A 24,620-nucleotide genomic window follows, 5' to 3' on the forward strand; every position below is an offset into this window, starting at 1 on the left:
GAGCCACATCTGTGGACACTCTTGCTTTAAACATCCTTGGTGTCCATTTACCCAGCAGGTTCCATTTTTTGGACTAAACTATAGCTAGTGATGGAATGAACATTTTGAATTTTGCTATTCAGCTTTGTAAACTGGGTTAATCATCCGTCTAAACATGGGCTGTTTACTGAACAGTCCACATGGGTGTGGACTGAATTCGCAGAAAGCCTCACGTGACATGCTGTTCATAAGCCATGAAGGGTGATTAATTTCATTTCTGCACTTGCAGTTATACTCTCAAGTGAATCAACATACTTTGAAAACAAACTAATGCGTCAGAAACGCAAACTCATTTGCATTACTTTTTTACATGCCTATTGTGATTAAGTACAGATTGGTTTTCTCCTGTAGTTTCTGCTTAGATGTGGTTAGGTACTCCAGGTGCTCTAAGCATTCTTCAAGTAAATGGCAGAAGTGTTGTTACACCATGACGCAATTGTTTGTAAAGTTAGTCATTAATGCAACTTTCGCACAAAACCTCAGGTCTTCAATTGAAACTGGCAAAATAATGAATAAGGAAATGTTTTCAGAACTTGCTATACCCAACTTGGGGAATGTTCTCTATATGTGAGCAGAAATCCATTAAAAAACATTTCTGTGGGCAAACAATTCAAATCACAAATAAATCACATGGGACTGTGATCATTTATACAAATTTACCAAGTGCGAACAAGGGCAAAGAACATGAAAAAAGGAACAAACAGTTTTGTTAACACGGGTAGGTCAAATACAGATTCTTGTCTTCGGTACCAAAGAGTAGCATACCAACTACTAAACTGCTGTTAAATTCTACACCCTTCATCTCGTTTAGAAGATGGTGAAGTTTGCCAAGTGCTCAGCCCAGTTTCGACTGCGCGCAATGCTCAGAGATTGACCATGTCCATTCGCCGAGTGCCAGCAAGGGTGGGGTGGGACTGATGGGCCAGGGCTCTGGGTAACCCTTTGTGCCCTCTCAGGAACACGCCACTCCCACCAGTGCTGAACCGGGGAAGGGCTGTGTAAAAAGCTGGGCGGCTCAGGGGACTCTTGAGCCCTTTCCTCCGTCTCCTGTGTACAGTGAAGGGTTCACTGCTGCAAGCTGGCTTATTTGTCTTGCCATCTCACGAGTACTTGGGCTCGTTCTGGGGAAACGCCCCTCATCCGTGAGGCCAGTCCCAGCTGTGAGCACTCTCAGTAACACTACTTAGGGCTGCAGACAGCTGCTCAGATGGTGCTGTAGCCTACTGTGGAGTTTATCCTATTTGATCCGCCTTTGAAACAGCTCCTGCACTCCACACAGCGGATCTTCCACTAAATAGGCTCAGCAGTCGGCTACGCAGGTTACACAAATGCCTTAAAGATTTATTGTGCTTGGAGAAACCCAATCACCAAAAAAAGAGCATTCCTTAGATCTGAATATTACTGAAAACCAGATTTTAAATTGATACAGACTTACCATTAGTAAATACTATCCCAATGAAACACACTCCTACACACTCCATTGGTATAGTTTATCAGGCCGAAAACAGACTGTACTGCCAGCCTGTTCTGCTAAGGTGTTGGCAGGGCTTGAGCATTTAAAAACAAATCATTTTCTGCTGCTGACAATTGAGATTTCAGACCCAAGAAATAACTGTCCTTTAAATTTCTCCCCATCACATTTGATGCTCTAAGTTTAGGAATTGATTTTCTCAAAAGGTCAGTTTCTAAACATAACGATCTTAATCTTGCCTGTAATCACAAGTGAGTTACATAAAGATTTATGTAATTTTTACAACAGCAGAAGTGATCTCTTCATATAAAATACTCCACTTTCACTCCAACAGTAGGCATATAGTTTAATACTCTAATCACTCTTACAAAAGAAATTTCCCACCTACTTAAAGGTATTCCAAGTTAAAAAAAGAAAGTAAAGCCAACATTTTAAAGGGATAATTTTATTAGTCTTCCCCGTGGTTATTTGCTACATACACCAAGTCATCAGTATCCTTCACCATTCAAATCTAAAAATGCCAGTCGAAAATATATAAATCTACAATATTGCCAATAACTACCTAGCCGAGTACGAGCTTGATACAAGTGGACTACATTACCAATTTTGATACAATAACTGATATTTCTGCAAGCCAAATGCTGCACTGCATTTAATTTTGAATATTTAAAAGCATCCAAATGGTTTTTGACAGAAATATTAATTTCATACCTATACTAAACACCCACTCTCAAAGCATATTGACTGATATACATTGGATTTTTGTTTTAACTTCAAACAGGAGAAAAAAGCACAGATCTGAGAAACAAACCACATCAATTAGAATGTTTTATCAGGTGAAATGCTATAGATACCAATACATGCACACACAAGCTGTGCAATTCTTACCTTCAGTTTTCCTCTTTTTGTGTTTCCTGCTTTTCTTGCTGTGGGTGGATGAAGCAGGAGGCCAGCTGCTGCCTTCTTCATCCATCACGCTGTCCTGGATCTCCCCCTCTGTCTCGTCAGAGCCCTGCTCCTCCTGGATTGGACTCATGCTCCTCTTCTCTGAAGCCACCCTACAAATGGCACAAGATGCATGATCGGAACTTTTAAGAGCTCAAAATGCTTCCCGGGGATACAGGTCCAATTATCTAAACCCACTGCATGCTTGCAATGGAGTTTGACTCCCAGACGTATCAAAATAGTGCTGGTGGAAGCACTCATGATTTCAAGTACTGGAAGACTCCCAGATTCTACAACACAACACTTTTAAAGTCTAAAATTGGAATTCTGCTCAAAGTGGTCTGATTTTCTCAAAACATGAAATGCATGGAGAAAAAAAAACACCCAAATTTGGGTACGTGAGGTACCACACACACATTGAAAGCGGGAGCTTCTATACAGATGTGGCTCCAGGATCAATTAAGCAAATAACCTCCTGGCATTCCTAGGACTGTGTAGAAAAATGTTAAGTAGGCCTGGTTGCCTATGATGACAGCTAACATTGCAACAGGGGGGATGGGAGATGGGGCACACTGGGCAGGGGCTTCAGTGATCACGATAGCTCAACTTCCTGAGGCTTTATGAGAAATGCTGTATACGGTGATGTCAGCAGGAATTCCACAGGTTTGACCAGAAGGCAAGAGGTCAGGAGTGCGATAAGCAGTCAAGGTGCAGGGCCAAAGAGCGACAGCAGATCTCTTTCACTTGCAACCTGAGGCAAGAGCAGGCAGTGTTAACAGCTGCCCAGAACTCCACAGAGCGGGGTAACCGTCTGCACGTCATGTTCACAAGGCCAGTGATGTCCACCTCCCAGCTCTGCCAAGCAGTACACATGAATGGGAAGCCCTTTCAGCCTCTGTAAAATGTTTTAGTCAGATGCCGAGTTTTAATCCTCCATCATTCTTGACACCCACTTCCAAAACTCCACAGCCCTTGGTTACTTGGTTCCAAAAACTGTTTCAGTGTTCCCCACCCCCACTACTTGTATACCACAGTGATACTTTCAGGATTTTGTATGTAAAATCAACTAGTATTTTTATGCTTCAACATTTGATGTATTTTATCTAGAATCAGCTTTATTACGTGAAAAGTTTGTAACTTGACTAATACACTTGTTTATAACTCAGGTTAGATGCATCCAAAATTTCACCCCCCTCTACCTACGAAACACGTCATACCCAAGCAAACTAAAAGGTTTCAGCACATAAAGGAAAAGGGAAATTGATGTATTTAAGTATCCAGAAGTAAAAAAATAAATGACAGATTTCAGCAATGTTGAAAATTGCTGAAAGATGGAACCAGAACAATGGTCCTGCTTAACTGTTACAATCTTCAGGCAAAATGAAAACGGCTGAAGACCAGTAAATAGAGCCGTCATACAGGCAAGATAGGAACTACGTATGGAGCATCTCAGTACATCACAAACACAGAATTGTTGTTGTTGAGGAATGATAGTTAACATGGACTGGTTCCCAGTGGTGGGGAAAAAAACTGAATTCTAAAGTATAGTTCAGAAAACCTATATCCATGTTTATGGGAATGCTAAAAACCACCTTATAAACAGTCAATGAAAAATGAAATAATGCTGTGTAAAATACATTAGACTTTTCTACATAGCCAGCATTTGAGACTGGGGGTCCCTCCAATTTCACGCAAGCAATCACCACCTATTTATAACAGATCTAGCAAACTCTCCCGATTAGTGGCTGGACACATGTTAAATGCACACAGCGCTTGTAATGGAATTTTAAATGTCCTGGCATGAAACCGGTCACAAATGGAAAGCACCCTCAAAGCTAGCATCAAGGAGTTAGGTTTAAGAGATAGGCTAAGCCCCAGGGAACATTCACATACTTTCTCTGAAACTGAAAACCATGATGCTATTCAGAGGTTTCTCTTACACACCCAATACTCCAAAAGCACATTAATCAATGTCAGTTTAGAGGTCTTAAAACTCAAGGGGAGAGGCTAGATTATGCAAGAACTTCTTTTTCCAGATCTCTGGTTCATACAACCAGTCACCATCAGTACAGTTTTTACTTGCTGTTGTTGAATCCATAGGCTGGTGCAGTGTTGGTTGGAGCGCCGCTCTGCGTCATTAACCAGACGTTGTCTGGCCTTCTCTCTGCAACATCTGCGTATGTCTGGATACTGGGAGGTTCTGTGGTCGTGCCTGTGTTGTTAATGCCACAGGTTAGAAATTTGTGAATAAGCAAAAAAATTGCTATGAATATGGCGGGATATCCCATGTGAAAGGTATTGAAATTAAAAATGTGTAATACTTTCTATTTGATGACTAATACAGTTGAACGCTTAACCACTAAGTCATAGTAGGACGTAGATCAAACTGGATTCTTCCCTAAATTCAGCCTTTCAAATTTAGCGAAGCAGAAAAAATAAGCTGGTCAGATCATTGCCTTAGATTTCAATAGAAATGCTCCACCAAAGCACTAGATTTTGAATTATAATGCACAATTATCCTTATTTCAGAAGACTATGCAGTTGTTGGCAAGATCAAATCTATGTCATGAACTGAATATACACAATGATACTCAAATTTACATGAGCCATAAATGTTACCTAAAAATAAGGAGTTCTTACCTTCAGTTTTAATTTTCTTGTGTTTCCTGGCCTTCTTGCCCTGGGCTGTAGGGCAGCTCCAGGTACCACTGCTGTCATTAGTGGCCTCGTTCGAATTCTCCCCTTCCTCTGTGTCATCGGAGCCTTGCTCCTCCCGAATTGGACTTATGCTTCTCTTCCCCATAAACACTCTGAAATTAATACATTTCTCAGCTGAGGCATGTTTGGACACTAAAGTTTTGTGAGCACTAAGATCAAAGACCTGTCAAAAAAAAAACTCAGCCATCCCATTCAGATTGTGTTCCCATGAGGGAACAAAATGCAAGTGATTTGATTTGTGCAAGGAAGCTAAAGAGATCTACAAATAATGGAAATAACCAAGGATCACAAAGGACAAACCTTTCATAGCCTCATTGTAGCAGTTTTGCAAAGAGATTTACAGAGCCCTGCAAAAGAAATCGGACTCTTGCAGTGTTTTCATAATGCAAAGCTGAAGTCATTCCAGTAGTACCCAATCCACATATTTTATTCAAAGCAAAAAAAATATTTTTTTCTTATGCATAAGCATTAAAAACCTTTGCTGTGGCAAATTAAGAGAGGAGCACTTTACCCTAAACCACACTGAGTTGCTTCCATCTGTCCGCAAGACTGGGTCTGATCTACCGCGAGCTACTATCACTGTAGAAGTTCCTCCGCGAGGCAGTGAAGGTCAAGCAAAAACTCAACCATGAAGACCAAGGAGCTTTTAAAACCACCTTGGGGGATAAAGTTACACGTAGGCGTAGATCCAAACAATGGCAATCGTTCCAAAGCCCCTCGATCCCTTTGTGCACGGTCAGGCCGGTTACGAAGAGGCGGAAAGTCCCCGGACACTGCCTAGATCAGGCCGTCCCTTCAGACGGAGCAGCCAGGTGAGAAACGGGTTCGCAAGGGCACCTGGAGACCAATGGCCACTCTGGAAGTTAGAGTGGCTGGGAGCAAAGTGTCATATCTGACACATACCTCACCTTTCAGCAAGATCCAAAGCTACACTGCAGTGGCTTAAGAATAAAAAAGTAAATATCCCTGAGCAGCCCAGTCAAAGCCCAGACTTGGATCCTACAGAGAAAGACTTGAAACTGCAGTTAAGCAATTTACAAGCACCTTAAAGCTTATGATAATCCTCCAGCACTGCACTAAAGGGGAGCAAATGTACCAAGTCAGTATGCAGGGCTGGTTGAGACTTGGTCAAATTGCTGCCAAATGTGCTTCTACCAAATACGGAGTACTACATACAGTAAATGTCAGCAAATGCTAAAGAACTAACCAAAATGTGTTGGATGCGTAACTTCAACAAACGCACTGCCCAACACTGCTCTTAGAAGTCTTGAGTTTGAGCAGTCAGGTTTTGAATAGGTTTAAAGAAGCACACATTTTGCAATTTCACAGAAAGACACCATTGGAGGGGTCTGAAAACATTTGCAAGGCACTGTATATCATAAATAGAGTAGTTAATTGCAGTGATAATGACATTTGTGGCCAGATCAGAGAAACACAGTTACACATTTTATATAAAAATGGAGTTGATGCAAGCAACTGACATTCAACTTATGTTTTGAACGCTATAGCTGTGCAAAGGGATATTATGCCGTAATGAGCATAAAATCACAAATCCAAAACCACTGCCTTTCATGTACAATCGAGAAAAACTAAACAGGCTAGCAATGTCCATGGGACTGGCAAGTAATTCACATGCATTTAAATCGGGTCTTTCCAATCTAGATAATTAAACTGAAGTTCCTAGTAATGCATTAAAAGCAGAAAAAAATAGTACTAATAAATGTGGGGGTGGTGTTAAACTGGATAGAAACAAAACTAATAAGATACTGCTTTAAACTTCTACACCGTTTTTGTATGTAAGAGATGCCTCACACGTCTTGAGGGGTGCAGTTTGTGCCGTCTGCAATAGTGTGGCAAGCAGATCGTATCGCCATGACATAGCGAACAAATGTCAAATTCAGTTTTGCAAGAGTTTTGTCTCTTGTGGACCTGAGTACCCCTGGGAGCTGTAGACTAATGCGTACTGCTGTGTAGCATCTCTTTTCCATTTCCCCTTTAACACGCAGTTCTGTTCAACAGAAACCCCTTGGTTGTCCCCTACAGTTGCCACACAAGACAAGGGCCCTCTGATGTATTTGTCCCCCCCAGGAAGGGGGGAATTGTAACGGAGCTAGGCATCCGCGGTTACATATTCACGGGCAACAGCGATGTAAACAGGTGGACCGAACCAGCACCCCGGCAGGGGAGCCAAGTGGGCCCCCAGAGCCGCAGGACGCCGAGGTCCTGCCAGTGAGCAGCGAGTCACGGTGGCGCAGCTCTTACTTGTTCGCATACCCGTAAGCGGGGGCAGCAGCGGAGACCGCGTTGTACTGGGACCTTAACCAGCCGTCGTCGGGCCACTTCTTGTTATCCGGCTTTTCCTCCTGCTTGTTCTCCACGTATTCCGCATAGGTCTGGATCCTGTAGCTCTCGGCATACCTGCTGGTGTTCACGGCTGCCGGAGGGAAGGACAAAAACCCGGCGTTAGATTGCAGGACCCCCACGCAGCATTCCAAAGGGAAAGGAAACGTGGACAAGGTGCAAGTGTAACAGAAATCAAATGAGCATTAATCTAGAGGAATGGCCAGTTTGATTGATCCAGCTACCGTGGAAGACTTTCCTTTAACCAAAAAACACTTTGGTATTTGAAACTGGAAAGGTAAACCTGACTAATGTAGGTGGTATTAACTTGCAGAGGGAATATCTTAATCAGATCTCAAATTTACCAATCTTAATATATACGCACAGAAATATCCAGAAATAAAAGGTAACATTCTGTCCTTCATTTATTTTTTATCAGAACACTTTCAAGGACAAATTTCACTTCTGTTGCAGTACTTTGGAGTTTCACTGTATGCTACTCATTTCTAAATACAGCAAGCATTGCTTAATTTGAAATTCAGACATTTTTTCCCATACCGCCAATGAATTTGTTACCGAGATTTAACAGCCAGTCTGAGAAACTGGGACCACCACATCTTTACTCTCCGAGGACAAGGCAGCTGGAAAATCTGCTGGGGTTCTCCAGGGCTAGGAGTGACTATTCGCAAATTACCTCATTAACTAAAACACGATAGTCTGTGGAGAGAAGTGTATATGGGAATGAGTGCAGGTCCTGCTGCTGCTGGACAATTGAGAGGACATGGTCGAAGCCTCCCGCCAGTACAGGGACCCATGTTGCTCTTGTACTTGAAGAAACAAACGTCAAGCACACGTTTTACAATGACTCAGCTGCCCCACCCAAGAGAATCCATTACAAGTCTTAGTTCTATAAAACAGGCAACTCAGGACTGAACCAGTCATGTCTGTGGGGCATGTAGGTATTGGCCACATTTACAATACAATCATTTACAGACATCCCATCAGGCCAAAGCTTTGCAGCGCTCTGTCTTTTATGTCACTGCCAAGCCCTGTAGAACCGCCCCTGCTCCAACAGATGAATCAGCACGAACTGGCAGTCAATGGATTCCTCTGCTTTTCTAGTTCAGTCGTCTACTGAGGCTTTTGTGTAAGAAAAGCGACTAAAAAGAAAAAATATCAAGAAAACAATTATGAACTAGCTTATAGATTCATTTTTACGAATAGCTTAGATATAATAAAATCTACAGCATGCAACAAATTGTTGGCGGACAAAGAAATTGGCTGAAAATGAATGGCAAGAGAAACTGCTCAAGCGGACAATAATTCTCACTGCAACAAATGCTGGGATGGGACTAAACATGTACAGTCTGATAAAAAATTAACTGCTGAAGACAAAGAGATTGGTATAAATAAAGCACCGTTTCCTAATTACTCATTACTTAAATATAGCATGCTGTGTGAGCACTAAACCTTTCTGTGGTAAACATCAATGCTCGGTTGATTTCTGCTTCACATTTAAATATGTGGAAATCAAATGCATTCTAGGTTATAAACTAAAGAACCACTTTTTGTAAATGCTTTAGCTCATGGGTTTAGGTTTGAAACACAGGCTATCTTGTGGGTTTCCCTTAATGTCATTCTTCATGTCTCTGGGATACTGAAAACCTATATATTTAACATCTGCTACCTATTAGAAGTAAAGTAGTGGAAACGTCAAGCCTAATGGAGGGTGAAAGATGCTTTACATGACTAAGCATTTCTGAACAAGCCTTTTTCACTTGGCAAGACCAACGTGTCAGAGACCACCGTGGCATCAGAAATGTTATGCCCATAACCTGGACAACAGTTTATGGAAATCCTGGCAACTCGTAATTCTAGACTCCCTGAACAGGAGATATACTGCATGGCCAGTGAAACCTAATCTACTGCATCGTAAAGAGGTCTCAACGAGCAAAGCGATGCCCTAAGCAACGGTCTAAAAAAAAAAAAAGGTTCACAAAAGCTCCAGAAATGTTAAACCTTAAATTTAAACAGATATCCACAGAGGAAAAGTGGCAGCGGGACTCATTATGAAGTACGTCGTTCATAAAGAAAAAAGTCTTAGCTTGCAGCACTGTCAGAGTCCAAACTAGAGAAAGCTGTTAAAAGTGGGCAAGTAGCTACATGTAGACTCGAGGTAAATTGTATGCCTAATGTTCTTACAGTTTGTCAGAACACTCATATTAAAAAGTAAAAAGGCTAGACCAGGAGTTCTCCAGCCACAGGCCTGGGGACCCACACACCTGCTGGTTTTTCTTGCCCTGAGCACTGAAAAAACTTCATTGGAAGTAATAAGGTTTGTAGGAAACATGTAGGAAATTGCCTCTCCATTAATGCTTTTAACTTAAAACTTAACCAGCAGGCGTGCCCCCCAGGACAAGAACTGGGAGCTGACAAGCATATTGATCATTGAGAAAACACCACAGCGGCATACAAGGGGCAGAAGTGCTCATGCATTAAGTGCAGTTCTCCAAGATGGAGACAGTGTGGCTTTAAAAGGGAAAGTGGCATGACAGCCGTGCTGGTATATACAGGAACTCACTCTGAAAACCGGCACCGCACACAATGAATGCTGCAATACGCAAACGTACACTGGGAATTAAATCCAAACAGGTTTTGGACAACAGCAGTCTATGGCAAAGCAAACATGTTGGTTTAAACCAGATTTCAGTAACCTTGTTTCAACAAGTTAGAATTTTAGGAAAAACAATTACCATGTTCGGCCAGTTCAAACAGTTTTTACTTAAGATGGAATCTGTAACACTTTATATTAATGGGTGTCTGTGAATCAGAAACTTTTTGAAAAAGTTTTAATACACAGAAAATGCATTATATGAGCAGAATAAACGTCACCATGTTTAGCATTTTAAATAACCACACTGTCAATGGATAGTACTGTGTGGTGCAGCATTGCCATGAGGCATGTGATCTCGCTTGTGGTACAAGCACATAGAACGTCAGTGTGATGAAACTGATGAAAGGCAAATCCGAGTTGAGAGAAAGTGTCAGGTGAAGGCAAGTAAATCCTTCACAAAAAGTGCGTGTCTAATGCAGTTTCTATACATTTCATTTATTTCAGCAAGTGAGTGGTTTATTTTCCTTTCAGTAATCCTAGTTGCACCCACCGAGCCATAACACTTTTTTGTATCGTCCGAGTACACCACGTACCCCAGTAGCAAGAAAGCCCTTTACCTCCTACAATGACCCATAAAGAGGGGAGACTTGACCTAAGACGGCCAGTTCTCAGAGCTCTCAATCTCAACCGTACTGAACGAGACAGGCACTGGGCAGGGCTACAGCCCGACTCCGCTCGAGATGGCTGCAACTAAGCTGATTAAAAACACATGGAGCAGAGTTGCAGCCAAAGAAAACAAATGAAAGTCCATTTTTGTGAAGCACAGATCGGGTCAGTATGCACATTCAAAATTTGTCAATTTTGCCAATCAAAAAAAGGGATTAAAAAGTCACTTCTCAAACATTTGAAGATCGTGGATAATTTAAATCGATGGGAGCCCACAATAAGATCCGAGTGGTTTTAGACAAAGGCCCTCATCAGAGAGCAGAGTGAGATTTGTGATGCAGGTATGCCTTCAAGTGTCGTGAGCCAGGTTCACATCTGAATGCGACTAGAACTTCTCCAGCAATGGGGCAGGTGCTGCCAAGCAGAGCTGGGATTACTGAGCCGGGACTCTGGTGTCCCAGTGACCCTCACGGCTTCCTGCACTCCTGCAGTGCTTCGCCCGTCTGTGTCGAACCTCCTGTCTAGCGTGATAAAGGACCGAGCGAAAGGTGGGTGGGTCAGTACAGTCTGCCAGAGGGCTGCGAGGCAAACTGAAAACTTCAAATCGGGAGGGCACCACAAAAGAACTGGCGATCTCTCTCTTCTTGACTAACAGCCAGGAAACAAGTCCATCTTAGCGGCGAACAATTACTAAGATTCCTGCACAATGCTACATGATGGTTAGTTTCCATGATCAACTTAACTTTTTCAAACTGCTCTGGTCAGCAGCCCGCCCAGTACAATAGCGATTTACTCTCGGAACACTACAGCCCACGGACGAGGAGTCCCGTCCTTAAACTGTAGCAAAGGAAGCCGTCAATTAAAAAGGGGGCAGTACAGATGGCTTTCATTTTGCAGACAGAGTTTAACTTTTGACTCATATTGCAATTCATTAGTATTTAAACATGCTAGGCAAAATAAACACTCAAGATTTTGGAAAATGGCTAACTATAGTGAAAATATTCAACCCTAAAATTTTATGGGAAGAGTGCCAATTTAAACTACATAAAATCACTATGAAGAGGTTATGTTCCTCTTACATTAGTTTCACATGCCCTCACAAAAAAGCAATATTTCAACGAAGATGAATCCTCAGGAGACAGGTTAAGACATGCGCTTGTGTGGGGTGGTACATCAAAGTGTTACTCAGCTTGAATTAACGCCACACTCTGCAAGTCGTGACTTCTGCATTCACCATCCTTAGTTTACTTTACTTACTCATCACTGAAGCCAACACCAAAGTGATTAATAAGCCACAACCGGTCAGAACAGCTGTAAATTTGACTAACCCCCTAGCAGGACGGTGTGGGATGTAGAATCGTTTATGATGATGCAGGCTTTGCTGCAGCAGCTGCAAGGTGAAGAGGTCACCACCCCCCACCAGCAGGAAAAGATCGAGGGGGAGGGGAGCTGCTCTCAAGTCTGAACTCTGATTACTTCCCGTCTTCCTGATGTGGTCCGACCTTGGCTTTGGCATTCCAGTAATGTCAGAAGCACGTCTAGCAACCGCCTCTTTTTGGCCACGTTTTGGCGAGGGTGGCCATCATCTGCTCAGGTCTGATAGCACTTATCACACCTGTCCATGCAGCTGCCCTCATTTTAATGCGTCATCCTTCCCTCACGGGGCGTGGTCCACAGCGACTGCAGCACGTCCCTCAGGACGAGCGCAACACATTCAGCTTCACACCAACGCACATGAAACCCCTTTGTTCAGCAGGGTATGAAATAAAGTCATCTTCAGTCTTGCACAAGAAAATCTTCTTCCCTTTAAATTTACCCTCTTAATGTTTAATTTCTAACTTGCAATGAAGACATGAATTAGAATCCATATGCATACATCTCATCAGCGATTACTGAGCATTTAGAATAAGCATTTACAAACGGTTTTGGGGTTATTTAGATTAACTATTCTTCTTGGTTGCGACAAATAACAGCTGCACAAAACTTCTCACTGGAGATTTTATGAGTGATCAGCAATTAAGCCTGTTGAATATCAAACAAGTATGAATTGAGAAACGCAAAAAGAACGCTGCCTTTGTGACAATCGTGTTGGAATCTGGACTATCACCTCAGGCAGACTCCCCAGCAGTGAAGCCATGTCCTCTTGGCTCAAGCGATGAGCCAGGGCTGATATACAGAGACGTGAATACAGGTAGGAAGTGTGGTACAAACAGCAGCACATGTTTCCAGACCCATTAATGGGGAGGACTAGACTGATGGCCTGGGTGAAAGCATCTAGTGCTACAGAAGTCAGCCTGTACTGATTATGGACAACCTAAACAATTTCTGCAGTATATCCAGTACTCGGCTTTCTACATTTCCAGTTTCGTAAACCGGCTTTGTCTAACGATATCAAAATAATCTTGAAATGTTAAGAACTCCATGCCACAGTTTGGGGACTACCCTTCACGCACTGCGTCCGACACGGAGACGTGCGGAAAGCTTGCCCGGGTGCGAGCCCCGGGCCCACCCTGCTTGTGCCCAGTGCCTGCTGGGATGTGCTCTGGCTCCCCACGACCCTGGACTGGACGACATGCTTAGGAAACGGATGGGTGGAAGAACACTAGCACCAGTCCAAACTACGGTGGCCAAAAAGCTTTAAGCCCTTTAGCAAGGTCTGCTGTAATAATGAAAGGTGTTTTTATTACCCCACTGCTCTGTTCCGTCTTCCATCCTCTATTCTATCCCACTGTTGTAACTGGGTAGCATTTTCCTAAAACCGTTTTATAAAGCACTTCTTCCCCTCATACTACTTAAGCAAATACAAGCCGCTGCTTTCAAGCATCTCAAATTGCTGCCAGGCCCTCGCACTAAAATCTCCAGTTCCTTTGCAGTCCACTTGCCTGAAATCGTCAGCTCTGGAATTGGCTTCTGCCCGTCCAGATTCAAAGTGCCTGTGATCACAGCTTTTAGATGTTTGTGTACCGATGTTCAGTGCAGAGTATCGTTTTATTTGCCTTCCAGCTACCAGACGTCATGTTTTGATACAACATTTTATTAAATTTGCTTCTCATAAGCGATCACGTCAATATGAAAAGTAATGGAGTATATTTGCAGAAGTTAGTCACTACCTCCAGTGGCATCTGTTTCACATCGCCTGCTTTTGAATCACTCATCTCTGCTTATTACGCAGCAAGGCCACAGGCCAAGACCAGTACGGGGGTAAAGCGCAAGTGCCTTGGCTGACCCATAATAAGAACATAAGGATAATCCCATGGAAGGATAATTAATGGAAAGCCTCACTCTACCTTGCTGTGCAAACTCAGTTATTTAATATGGACATTAAGTTCCAAACTTTTCACATCCTTTAAAAGTAGACACTACCGGGGACAAGTGAATGAGAATCTCCTGGATCCCATTTTTATTAAATCATCCAAATTTAGGCATCAGAGGGACTATGTATTTGTCCCGTCTGTTCTCACTTCATTACCCATGGGTGGCACTAGTGAACATAGCGGCACAACTGCAGACGGGAAACAAAGTAAACAAGACTAAGAAACGTCTCCTCCGAAGCCATGTGACATTCGCAGCATATGACCTTCATAACTTCCACGCTCATTACCCTGCACACAATCGAGCGTGTGTTTCTGCAGCATGTCCCAGTTCCAGGTCTCCCCAGTGGTCAGACCATGGCTCAGCCTCTCCGAACTGGAATTCCTCTGGGCCCTCCACATGAGCACTTGTAAAATAAGTGGACACCATGCTGTGCACCCAAAGAACAGGCCAGTGCATTTTGTAACAGTCACAACTTTAAAGTTCAGCACTGGTGCGAAGGGAGAAATTTAGAAGATCAGAGTAAGGAGATAATTGGGGAAAAAAATGTGAACACCACAACCATCTTGCAGCGTTAAAGGCCTTTTCCCCCTTTTCCTGGTGGAGGCCATATCGAAAGCTCACTTAAAGGGGGCCATAAACAGCAAAGGAAAATTTGCCCCTCAGATATGGCATCTTGCATAGCCAGCATTCAAATGGAGGTACGTGGTGAGCACCACTTTAGGTTTTAAATGTGACATTTCAAGTTAAAGAACTCTTGTACCACTGTGGACAGCCAACAGACCAATCTATTTATAGCTCCTGATTGTGTACACAAATTACATGCAAACATGACATTCACCTAGTCCCAATAATTACTAAAACCACAATTGACAAAATTGACTTTTAAAATCAGACGGCATTCAACCTAGTCACGAAAAAGTGTACTTCTCGATTTAGTAACTTGTAGGACCCACTTTGGCAACAATAGCTGGAATTCAACATTTCCTGTAAGAATTTGTCAGTCTCTCACTTGGAAGAATTTCTGGCCCCCAGTTTTCTTGGAAAACGTGCATCTCGCTCCACCTGGTGGCCAGAGTTCATCCCAATTCCACATTATAGTCATGTATTCAATGTAGATCTCGTGCCACAGACGTCCAAGGCTCTACCATACATCCGAGCTCCTCCAGGTCTACACTCCCTCCGGCAGGCTGTGCTCAGCCGGGGCCAGGGCTCTGCTCACTGTACCCAGGACCAAGTCTCAAGAGTTTCAGTCACCCTGACGTTCCTGTCGCTGCTCCACTGTGACGGCATGCCCTTTCTCTCACCCTTGGAGAGAAATTGACTTTTTCAACCCAGACTTTACCAGGGTCTACATCTGATTATCCTACGATCTATATAAACCTGAATGCTTTATTTTTTTTCCTTTTATTGTACCTCTTCCTTTATCACTATGTGCAGTTTGGAAGGGTGCTTTATAAATTAACACACCACAGTAATTCTCAAGCACTCTAAGAAACTACTACAAACTTTTTACTCTAGAAACTTCTGTTTCTCTCATTATGCTTATACCCTTATTTAGAAAATTTAATGAGTCTGGTATTAAATTTAATCTAAACAGAAGGAACAAAGTCTTGATTTTTTTCCACAAGTGATTATCTGCACATAATCAAGTTAAAAATGCATTGTAGCTATGGGGTGGGGTATGGAGAGAAATAAGAGTCTTGCTAACAGGAAAACAGCATTAGGACATTAAGACACTAAGGAGCATGAATCCTAATTCTCAGAAGATGGCTGAAAAAGTGCTGAAGCAGACAAGCTCACAGCCTGAGGATATCATGCACATAAATCACGCTTCAAGGGATGACTGATGCAAATAACTTAAGTTTGTTTATTCCAGATGAATTGGTAGAATGACTATCACAAGTGCAAGAAGCCCGTGATTCTAAGTCACACTTAAAATGGTTATCACATGGCCCATAAAGGCACTGTTGCAAATGTCGGAACAGTTGAACACAGCCTTTCAGACAGAGGACAGCACACTGTCCACACACCTGGATGTCATGTCCACTCAAAACCTCAACGCATCCTTTCAGCTCAAGCACCTGTACCTACAGACTAGGCCAAGGGTTCCTGAAATTCAGAGACTGAAGTAAACCCATATCTAGGACTTCAGAAAGTAGTATAAATATGAGAACCCTCTCCCCACCCACTAGCACACTTAATAAAAAAAGTCAGTTAATTTTAACAGAACTTGCTGATAAAGTTAGTTCACAGGTGAAAACCAAAACAGCATAACAGAATAACCTTCCTAAGAAAACTGCAGGTTTGTGTGGTTTCCATCAGGGTGTAGGTCTAGTTTGTTATTCAGCATTGAACTAACCTTTAGCCAATTGATTAATTTCAATTTTTAACACCGATTTCTTTCAAACCAGATTCCACAGCCAGTTTGACAGCTTCTAGAAAGCTAAACATTGCAACACCAACAGTGATTGATGTCACCGTTTTAATTATACTCAAGAACGGGAAGCATTATCCACATATATCTAGTTTTTTAGAAGAGCATACATTTCTGTAATATCTGCACTTGAATATTTTCAAGGCTCCAAAACTGAAACCAGTTTTAAAAAGTAAAAAAAAGTGAGCAGGCCTTCCAATTAAAGTTCCTTTGCATATAGCTTGAATACCGAGTTATACTTAATATGCACAAATTAGGAACAGTGCAAAAATCTGGTATCCTTACCAATTTGTACTTGGTCAGTCTGACTCAAACACACAAATGCCGACGTGTCGTCAATCCAGGATACCTGAATGTTACCTGCAAGCATAGAAAGAGTCAGATAAATGGTCCTTCATTTCTGTGCCATGAACTAAAGGTTTTCATCTACCACCGAGTCTTACCAAAGGCACTGAAGAGCTGGTACAGATCGCTCGTTTTCCACTCCTTCGGAAAGGTGACGTAGAGAACATGGTCTCTCTTTGGCTGCACTGAGGGCAGAAAGTAGTAAGGTTAAGCAAGAAGACGGCCACTATGACAGGAGAGGTGACTTGAAATCTCAAAACAGACTGAAATTACTCACAGTCAGGTCCACTTATATTGAGGTACGGAATGTCTATCACCCTCATAAGGAAAAGCCTAGAAGAAAAAACTCACTTTAAAAATTCAGGTGGTGTGCTTGGCTCAAGACATTCACAAGAAAACATTACTCCCACACCATTTAGTCTCTAGATTTAAAAACAGTATGTTGATGGACTTTCCAGAAGTGGAGGTTACAAAACTATTTTCCGGTACAAATTAGACTGTCGAATGCACACCCCACAACTCCTTCAAACTTTGTTTTATTAGTCGTGTGTATTAGAAATATAAGACTGTACATACAGAATTTGTGATCACAAATAAGCTAAATCAGACATTAACAATTTGCAAGTACATTTACTTTGATTTTACCCCCAGCTTCTTTTTAGTCGGCAAGTTTTTTGCATGGAAGATTACAGGGCTCCGTCGTGTTTTTAAAATTTCATCTTTTCCTCACTGCTCAAGACGAAGATGGACGCTTGGTGTACAATTCACATTTACTCAATCACCTCATCGAAGGATATTTAAAACTCCCCACGGTCTACAAGTTTAAATGAGCTACTTAAAATCAACACGACACTAATCATGCGTTTGTAGAAGCAAGAACAGTACGACTGCTCTTGGAGTCAATGGATTGGCCCACATAAGAGTTGTCCCAGCTGGCAGTCCTACACCAAATGCACAGACTACAGTATGTACCAAGTGTGAAGTTAACATGAAAACCAACCAGAGCTTTTCTGCCGCATGCTGTTTCACATTTAAATGTACCACAATTACCTAAACTTGTTCACCTTCAAAACATAGAAAAGTCCAACAGTAAAAAAAAAAAGTTAGCCATTGTATCTTAGATCTTTCTTTTTAATCGTTCACTCAAAAAAAGTGGCGGTTTCTCAGTCACTAGTGGGCTGTTCAATCTAAATAAAGATTGAGTAAAGCAAAAGCAACAAAGTCTCTCCTGATAAAGGTAATGCAAGGCTGGAGTAGCTTTAGGCCTAAAACCATTTAGCAAAAAATTAGTTAATTCAGAAGTTATTTTGAACGTGCACTACCCAACCACCAGATAGATGTAACAATATCTGATTTGGCTAAAAACTCTTTAATAAGATGTTCTCAAGATGGATGAAAATTCAGATTTGCTAAAATACAGACGTATTCTTTTAAAAATAACTTCTTCCTCTGTGGTCAACCACATTAAAAAAAAGTAAGAATTTGACCTACTTCCTATTATTGGATTTTTGCCCTATTGGCAAGTGTCAGTAACCCAACTCTTGCACATATGTTCAAAGCATTTTATGATTAATTTGGAATTTGTTTAGAGCACACAGTAAAGGATTCAGTTACCGTGTAGTTAAAGGGGGCTGTAGCGATAACTTCAGAGTAGCAACAGATGCAACACGGCTACTTTCAGGAACACATGTTTTCTGCAAGCACACCTTAAGTTATTTTCAGGATATGTGATCCTCGAAAATACCAAACCTTATCTGGATACCTGCCACCCCTTCACTTAAAAATAATGCAGTGTTTGAAGTACCTGTAAAATGCTTATTTTATCCATGAAGAGCAATAGGAAGCATTCAAGGTTTTGCTAATCTAAAAAAAAAAAACTGATCACACCCAGTACTTACTTGTTGAAGAAGGGTTCAATGAGCTTAGATCTGGCAGAGATGTGTTGTTTTGGGGGAGTAAGAAATGTTCCTAAGAAAAAAATGCAAAGAGTTACTGCTGTAATGTCACAGATGCTTATTTAACATTAGCAATCCAGGTGATTGTTTCAGACTCGCATGGTATCGTATTTGCAGGGAAGGTCAGTCAATGTGTTATAAAAAAAGTTAATGCAATTCTCAAGCAAGCACAAAATCCATACCAAAATAGTTTGCCATGGAGATGAAGCAGAGGCCTGTTATATAAGCATCATAGCCAGCTTCATGGAGCTGTTCCGATGCAGTGTCGTAGCTAGGGAATCCATCCGCGCTTTCTGGAACAAGAAACCGAGCAACTTCAATTCTAGAAAACCGTATGGGACAAGACTCATTAAAAGCCAAAACAGGGTGTCTGAAATTGCCAATGAACCAGCACGGTTAGTTATGTTTGACATATTTTGCCGATTAGTCTACATTACATTTTGCGCCATCTATATAACCGTCTAAAATGTTTGTGGTTACAAAGTCAGACAATACAGTCAAACATGATGTTCACATTAAGAACACAAGCATTGTAACTGGAAGTTTTACATCAAAATTCATTTCCAGCTCTTCAGTCTCGGCTTAGTCTCCGTGTTGAAGATCGGGAACTGAGGCCTGACAACTGCAAAGATTTCTTACCAACTTTTGGGGGTTTGAAAGGTGTTTCTTTTAATTGCTTTTCCAATTCTGCCAATGAAGTGTTGTTAATAAGCTCCTAACAACAACCAGAAATAAAGCATGTTAACTTGGTTTATACAATAAGAAAATGGCAACAGTTTAGTACAAACAAGGAAATGACTTGTCTTTTCTGGTTGCTAAGCCATTAACAATCTGATCTGAATACCTTAAGTGTTTCAAGAACATGGCTGAACAGTCTGTCCCCGACTCCAACAAGCCTCTTAGAACGGCCTTTTGGAATTCTGCATACTTGTATCACATTCCTCTGTGTAACATTCCTTAGCGACCAGAAATTATCCTGGCCATTCTCGTTGGAACTCTTCCCACTAATATTTACACACCAAGGTGACCAGAAATCCACACCATTTTCTAAAAGACGTCTTACCGACATTATTGATAACTGTATAACTGTATATCACATTTCATCACACAGTATCACTTATGATCCCCCCCCACATTGCTTGGAAATTAGCAACAAATGGTTACTATGGTTACTTGCAAGCAATACTGTGCTTATCTCGACTTAGTTCACCAGGTCGTCCTGAACTGTGCATAAACTATCCTGTAACAAAAACACAGCATGCAAAGTGTTTTATTAAATGGCAAAAACCTCAGCCATGCTGCCACCTAGAGGACAACAGATTCTCATTTCACTTTGCTCAGCAAATCACACTCCTGCAGTAGTGCCCCCAGCCCCTGGACTGTGGGGCCGCTGTGGTGCCTTTTTATCCAGCTGAGATCTTAATCACAGCCTCACTGATTTCACCTTTTGGTGGCACATTATAAAATCTGCTTTTGGCTCTTAAGGGAAAATTAGATTTGTACTCCTGTTTCAAGTTTCAGAACCGCCTTCACTCAGGTGTGCGGTCTAAAATGTAACCCACTCGAACAACTGCTGCAGGAAAATAAAGCTCACTTCTCCTTCCTACCCATCTGTTGATTGTAAACTGACCACCTATTAAGAATGGTTAGTCAGACACATGGGTAACAAATTGAGAGAAGGCTGCAGAAAACTCATGCTGAAGCCACTGGAAACCAGACCCTTGAAATACAGTTATGCGATTGTTGGTTCTGAGTAACTTCCTTCCTCGCTTAGCCAGCGCTGGGAATTTAGAGCTCAGCTGGAACTGGTCCCCAGCCTGGGCTGTGGGGAACTACTGCTCCAGCAGGCTACAAGGCCCATACCTTAAAAGGCTGCGTAGAGGCCATAAGCTTGGTGTCCAACAGCCTAAAAAACAAAACAAGTCAGAATGAGCGATACAGGGAAGCAGTTAAGCAGGTGTGTGGTCCACAGGACCAGGACTGGGGTTGATGACTGGGACTGAAAACTTAAACGCATTAAAATGGCTTTAATCTCTTAATCACGATTGCCCGTTTCCTTTTAAACGACTGCATTTTCCAAGTAAAACAAAATACCAAACGACTGCCTTTTCCACTCAACCATCTACTCCAGCTGCTAATATTCCCACTAAGAAACGCGGTTTCAAGCTCAGCTGGAACGAAAGCCTGCAGGTGTTGTCCTGGAGTAAGAAACCCTAATGTATCCAGTTTCCTGCATCTTAGACAAATGGAGATTCACAAGTCCATAACTGTACAAGTACAAACGTTACCAGTACTACAAGTCACAAAACGTACTATTTGTAAGAATTGAAATTGTAAAGGTAGGAAGTGGTAATAAGCTTACCTAGGGAAGACGCACATTGTAACCTCTTTAAATTCATTCAGTGCCTAGAATCAGAGGGAGAAGTAATAATGTTTATGATCCCATCAGATTTCAAATCAAACAGCCAGGACCTGACCTCAAGATTTTCTATCTCCTACACATGGTGCTCAAAAGATCAAAATGGCAACTTAATAAATGAGTTCAGAAGAAACCTAAAGTGGTTTTCAAACTACTTACGATAAAATTAATTTCACAAAGCTATTAATATTTAAAGCAATACATGAGAATTCATTTTGAATTGATTCATCACATATCCTAAAACCTCAGTCAAATATTTTAACAACTGTTCTTTATTCCTTAAAAGCAATTCTGCAAATCAGCTCATTCCCTTGCCCTGAACCCCTTCACAACGGTAACGAAACGCCTACCTCTGGCAGCGGGCAGTAGAACTGATGGATTGTATGCATTACATCTAACAGCATGTTATGACCAACCACAAGTTTCCCCTGCAAGTGAAAAAGAGTAAGAGACGGACTTGTGACCAATCAGCAGTAACTCAGACTACCCTTCTATCATTTATAGACGGTGAACCCCTCGGCACTAGATTTGACATCTTCCTTCATCATGAACATGTACTCAATTTTGGAATACTTGCCGACTTTGAAATGGCATGAATGACCCTGGAGAAACCCACAGCATCATTCAGCTCCTCCTGTAAAGAGAAAAATATTGTAATTTGTGGCACAACTTAAGGTAAAAAAAAAATCAAAACATTAAATGGCATACCTGCTCTTTTTCTTGCTTATATTGTTCTCTCCTTTTCCGCTCTTCTTCATCCACCTTGCTGATTAAAATACATCTCTCTTTCTAAGACGCATGAAGAACAGGAGAAACTTAAGCAAAAGCTAACAATGCCCTGTACCATAAGCCTCACTGATTGGGGGCAGAGAATTAAATTTTTTGGACACTGCAGAGTGCTTTAGAGGGAAAATCGCAACCGAGACCGATAATGATTTTAACCACTTTACAGTTATTACAGTGCTTAAATACAAAATTAAGATCAGTCTTCACACACCCATCTTCTCACCACAATTTTTACCACCAGAAACAAAATTCTTAAACTACACCTGAAAATAAAGAAAAGCCAACATTTGTTGTTTTCAAACAAAATTGTGTTTTGAATATTTTCTCAGCTGTTGTGGAAAGAAAATTCACGGGAATATCTCCAAATACGATGGATGTGAAAAGTACAAGGAGTCTACTCGCCAAGTGAGGACTGCACTAAAACCGATCTATGATGTGCCACCCACTGGATTAGGAAAGTACAGAAGATCCTACAGAAGTATCCTTGAGGGCCTCAACTCAAACAGCTGATCACCAAGCTGCACACGGGGAGGACATCCTCAGAACATGGCACTGGTGAAGACACCCTGCTTCCCCAACCTGGCATTGCCCAGCACATGCTAAATACTGCCGCCACGCCTGTGCCACGTAACTGAGTAACCGATTACTCAGCAAAGGAGAAATAAGCAAAGTCTGCTATTCTATAAAATCACAGAACACAGATGCCAGACACCACTAAAGCAAGAACGTCCATTTAATGAAGAAATTAATACAACTGGCAGACTAATTGTACGACTGGATAAACTAGTCTGGTAAGAGCACCTTCTCAGCATTACAATTTACTGAAAAGAGGTGAAAACTGCAATGAACCATTTTCTGCAGTCTCTCCAGTTATAGAACATAAACACTTAGGCTTCTTGAAATGTATTTTGTATAAAAAAGCACTGTAATACTGGAACTTGATCAGACAAATTCCAATTTGACAAATTGATCATTTAAGAGCAAGAACTTCCACTTCTTCATGAACCGTGAAGTTGTAATACAACACATCACCCTGCAGTTGTACCATTGTTTAATTATAGGAATTGCTGTACTTTGCATTTTCTAAATGCACTTAATACCGACTCAAATCTAACTAGTTCTACAATACTGAATTAAGGGTGTTTGATATAAGCCCCTTCAAGCGATAAGCAAATACAGTGACTACACGATCTTACCTTCTCCGTTTCAATGGTTTCTACATGAACACCCTTAGGGTATCTGCAAAAGGAAAAATTGACAAACTTTACTATGGAATTTTTTTAAGCCACTGCTCAGTAAGTATGCAATGGCACAATATTTCTAGACTGAGTTTAGAAAAAAACAAGTTTCTCTTCTCACCACTACCAATAACTGTTCCATTACACTATGCATTTCAATTTTTGCATTGAATCTTTATCACGACAGCCGTACTCATCATTTGAAAGTCATTTGTAATTTGATTTCAGCATCTCAAAAGTAAAGAGCTATATATTGTAAATAAAAATAGCAAATACTTACTTCCAGTTTAAGGTCTGATAAATTAACTTCCTCTGATACCTAAAAACAAAAATAAAAAGAGTACTCTGCAGATCTGGCCCAGATTAAAAAGCTTTGAGAAACAGATGACGTACCAGTAATGGTAACAGAAAACAATTGAACCAGGTAAACACTTTAGCATTCAAGAAAAACCAACAGGTGCAACACTTTCACCACAGCTGCAGCACCATATTCACTCCCCTCACTTCGTCCCCATCAGGTGCTAGAGAGCAGGCTATGTAACAGCAAGACCTTCTGCAAACTGTGAACACAGATTCTATCTTGGCTATAATATGTTAATACAAAGCAACATCTATAGAGTGAGATGTAGAGACAGCTCTAGCATTTAAGTCAGGGTAGGAACATACACCCATTCCATGGCATTCCATTTAAAAGAAAGTGAAGTTACCAGCAGAAAGCCCACGTGTCAAGTAACTCTTGACGTAGCTCTTACCCAGTGCACGGAGGCAGCGCCACGCTGGTCTTTCCTGCAGTGTTCAACAAGCCTTCTACTTCTTCGCTGAAACAAATCCAGATAAGAAATTCTATCACAGGGCCCCAAGAGGAAGCACACCCTGCACAAAAGTTAATAAACTGGAAAATAAAGGCATTAATGAGAAACACTTTCATTTTCTGCTTAACTTCCAACAAGAGTTTAAAAAAAACGTCCTAATATCACCTGAAGCCTAAGAAAAATCCTGAAAGTTATTTTAAAGCATTAAGTTGTTAACGTTAATCAATAGTATACCGCCTGAAAATGATCTAGTCAGCTTGGGTTACTTTTACAAGTAACAAGGAGAAAGTGAATACATATACACCAATCAGAGTTTTCATTCGACACAGTTAAACACACACATCAGCTGGAGGACATCAGTCAGACATCCACTGACTGCACAAGTAAGCCACAGTCTAGACCCAAGCCCAGCTACGTTCAGTAATAACTACACAGTCAAACCTGGCACCTCAAGAAGCTTCATTAATATAATATTTTGGCTTTATTTCCATGATTTAAAGTGGAATTAATGTCTTGTTCCTTC

General features: G+C 41.4%; 2 protein-coding genes across 5 annotated transcripts in view; one reads left to right on the forward strand and one right to left on the reverse strand.

Annotated features, from left to right (window-relative positions):
• The window catches only part of LOC148645370 (bifunctional apoptosis regulator-like), a 53,690-nt gene that overhangs the window by 17,091 nt on the left and 11,979 nt on the right, over window positions 1-24,620 (forward strand). Inside the window, exons 1-2 of one of the 2 annotated variants that reach the window (XM_088612293.1) lie at window positions 21,797-21,936; window positions 22,377-22,838. The exons of the other annotated variant lie outside the window; for it this stretch is intronic. The gene's annotated coding sequence lies outside the window, so the exon portion shown is untranslated. Of the gene's footprint in view, window positions 1-21,796; window positions 21,937-22,376; window positions 22,839-24,620 lie in introns of those variants that run through there. 2 annotated transcript variants of the gene reach the window in all.
• The window catches only part of parn (poly(A)-specific ribonuclease (deadenylation nuclease)), a 29,886-nt gene that overhangs the window by 1,942 nt on the left and 3,324 nt on the right, over window positions 1-24,620 (reverse strand). For 2 of the 3 annotated variants that reach the window (XM_088612292.1, XM_088612290.1), the window contains 18 exons: window positions 24,038-24,103; window positions 23,566-23,604; window positions 23,244-23,286; window positions 21,970-22,050; window positions 21,839-21,895; window positions 21,612-21,689; window positions 21,205-21,248; window positions 20,706-20,748; window positions 19,482-19,557; window positions 19,025-19,135; window positions 18,786-18,855; window positions 17,165-17,220; window positions 16,986-17,072; window positions 16,828-16,902; window positions 7,436-7,607; window positions 5,096-5,265; window positions 4,535-4,667; window positions 2,399-2,568 (listed from right to left, as the gene is read on the reverse strand). In XM_088612292.1, coding sequence (XP_088468418.1) covers window positions 2,399-2,568; window positions 4,535-4,667; window positions 5,096-5,265; window positions 7,436-7,607; window positions 16,828-16,902; window positions 16,986-17,072; window positions 17,165-17,220; window positions 18,786-18,855; window positions 19,025-19,135; window positions 19,482-19,557; window positions 20,706-20,748; window positions 21,205-21,248; window positions 21,612-21,689; window positions 21,839-21,895; window positions 21,970-22,050; window positions 23,244-23,286; window positions 23,566-23,604; window positions 24,038-24,103 — 1,571 coding nt within the window. The remainder of the gene's footprint in view (window positions 1-2,398; window positions 2,569-4,534; window positions 4,668-5,095; window positions 5,266-7,435; window positions 7,608-16,827; window positions 16,903-16,985; window positions 17,073-17,164; window positions 17,221-18,785; window positions 18,856-19,024; window positions 19,136-19,481; window positions 19,558-20,705; window positions 20,749-21,204; window positions 21,249-21,611; window positions 21,690-21,838; window positions 21,896-21,969; window positions 22,051-23,243; window positions 23,287-23,565; window positions 23,605-24,037; window positions 24,104-24,620) is intronic. The other variant, XM_088612291.1, reaches the window with a different exon arrangement.

Source organism: Lepisosteus platostomus, chromosome 19, assembly GCF_059453375.1.
Source record: "Lepisosteus platostomus isolate fLepPlt1 chromosome 19, fLepPlt1.hap1, whole genome shotgun sequence".
In the NCBI taxonomy this organism is placed as follows: domain Eukaryota; kingdom Metazoa; phylum Chordata; class Actinopteri; order Semionotiformes; family Lepisosteidae; genus Lepisosteus; species Lepisosteus platostomus.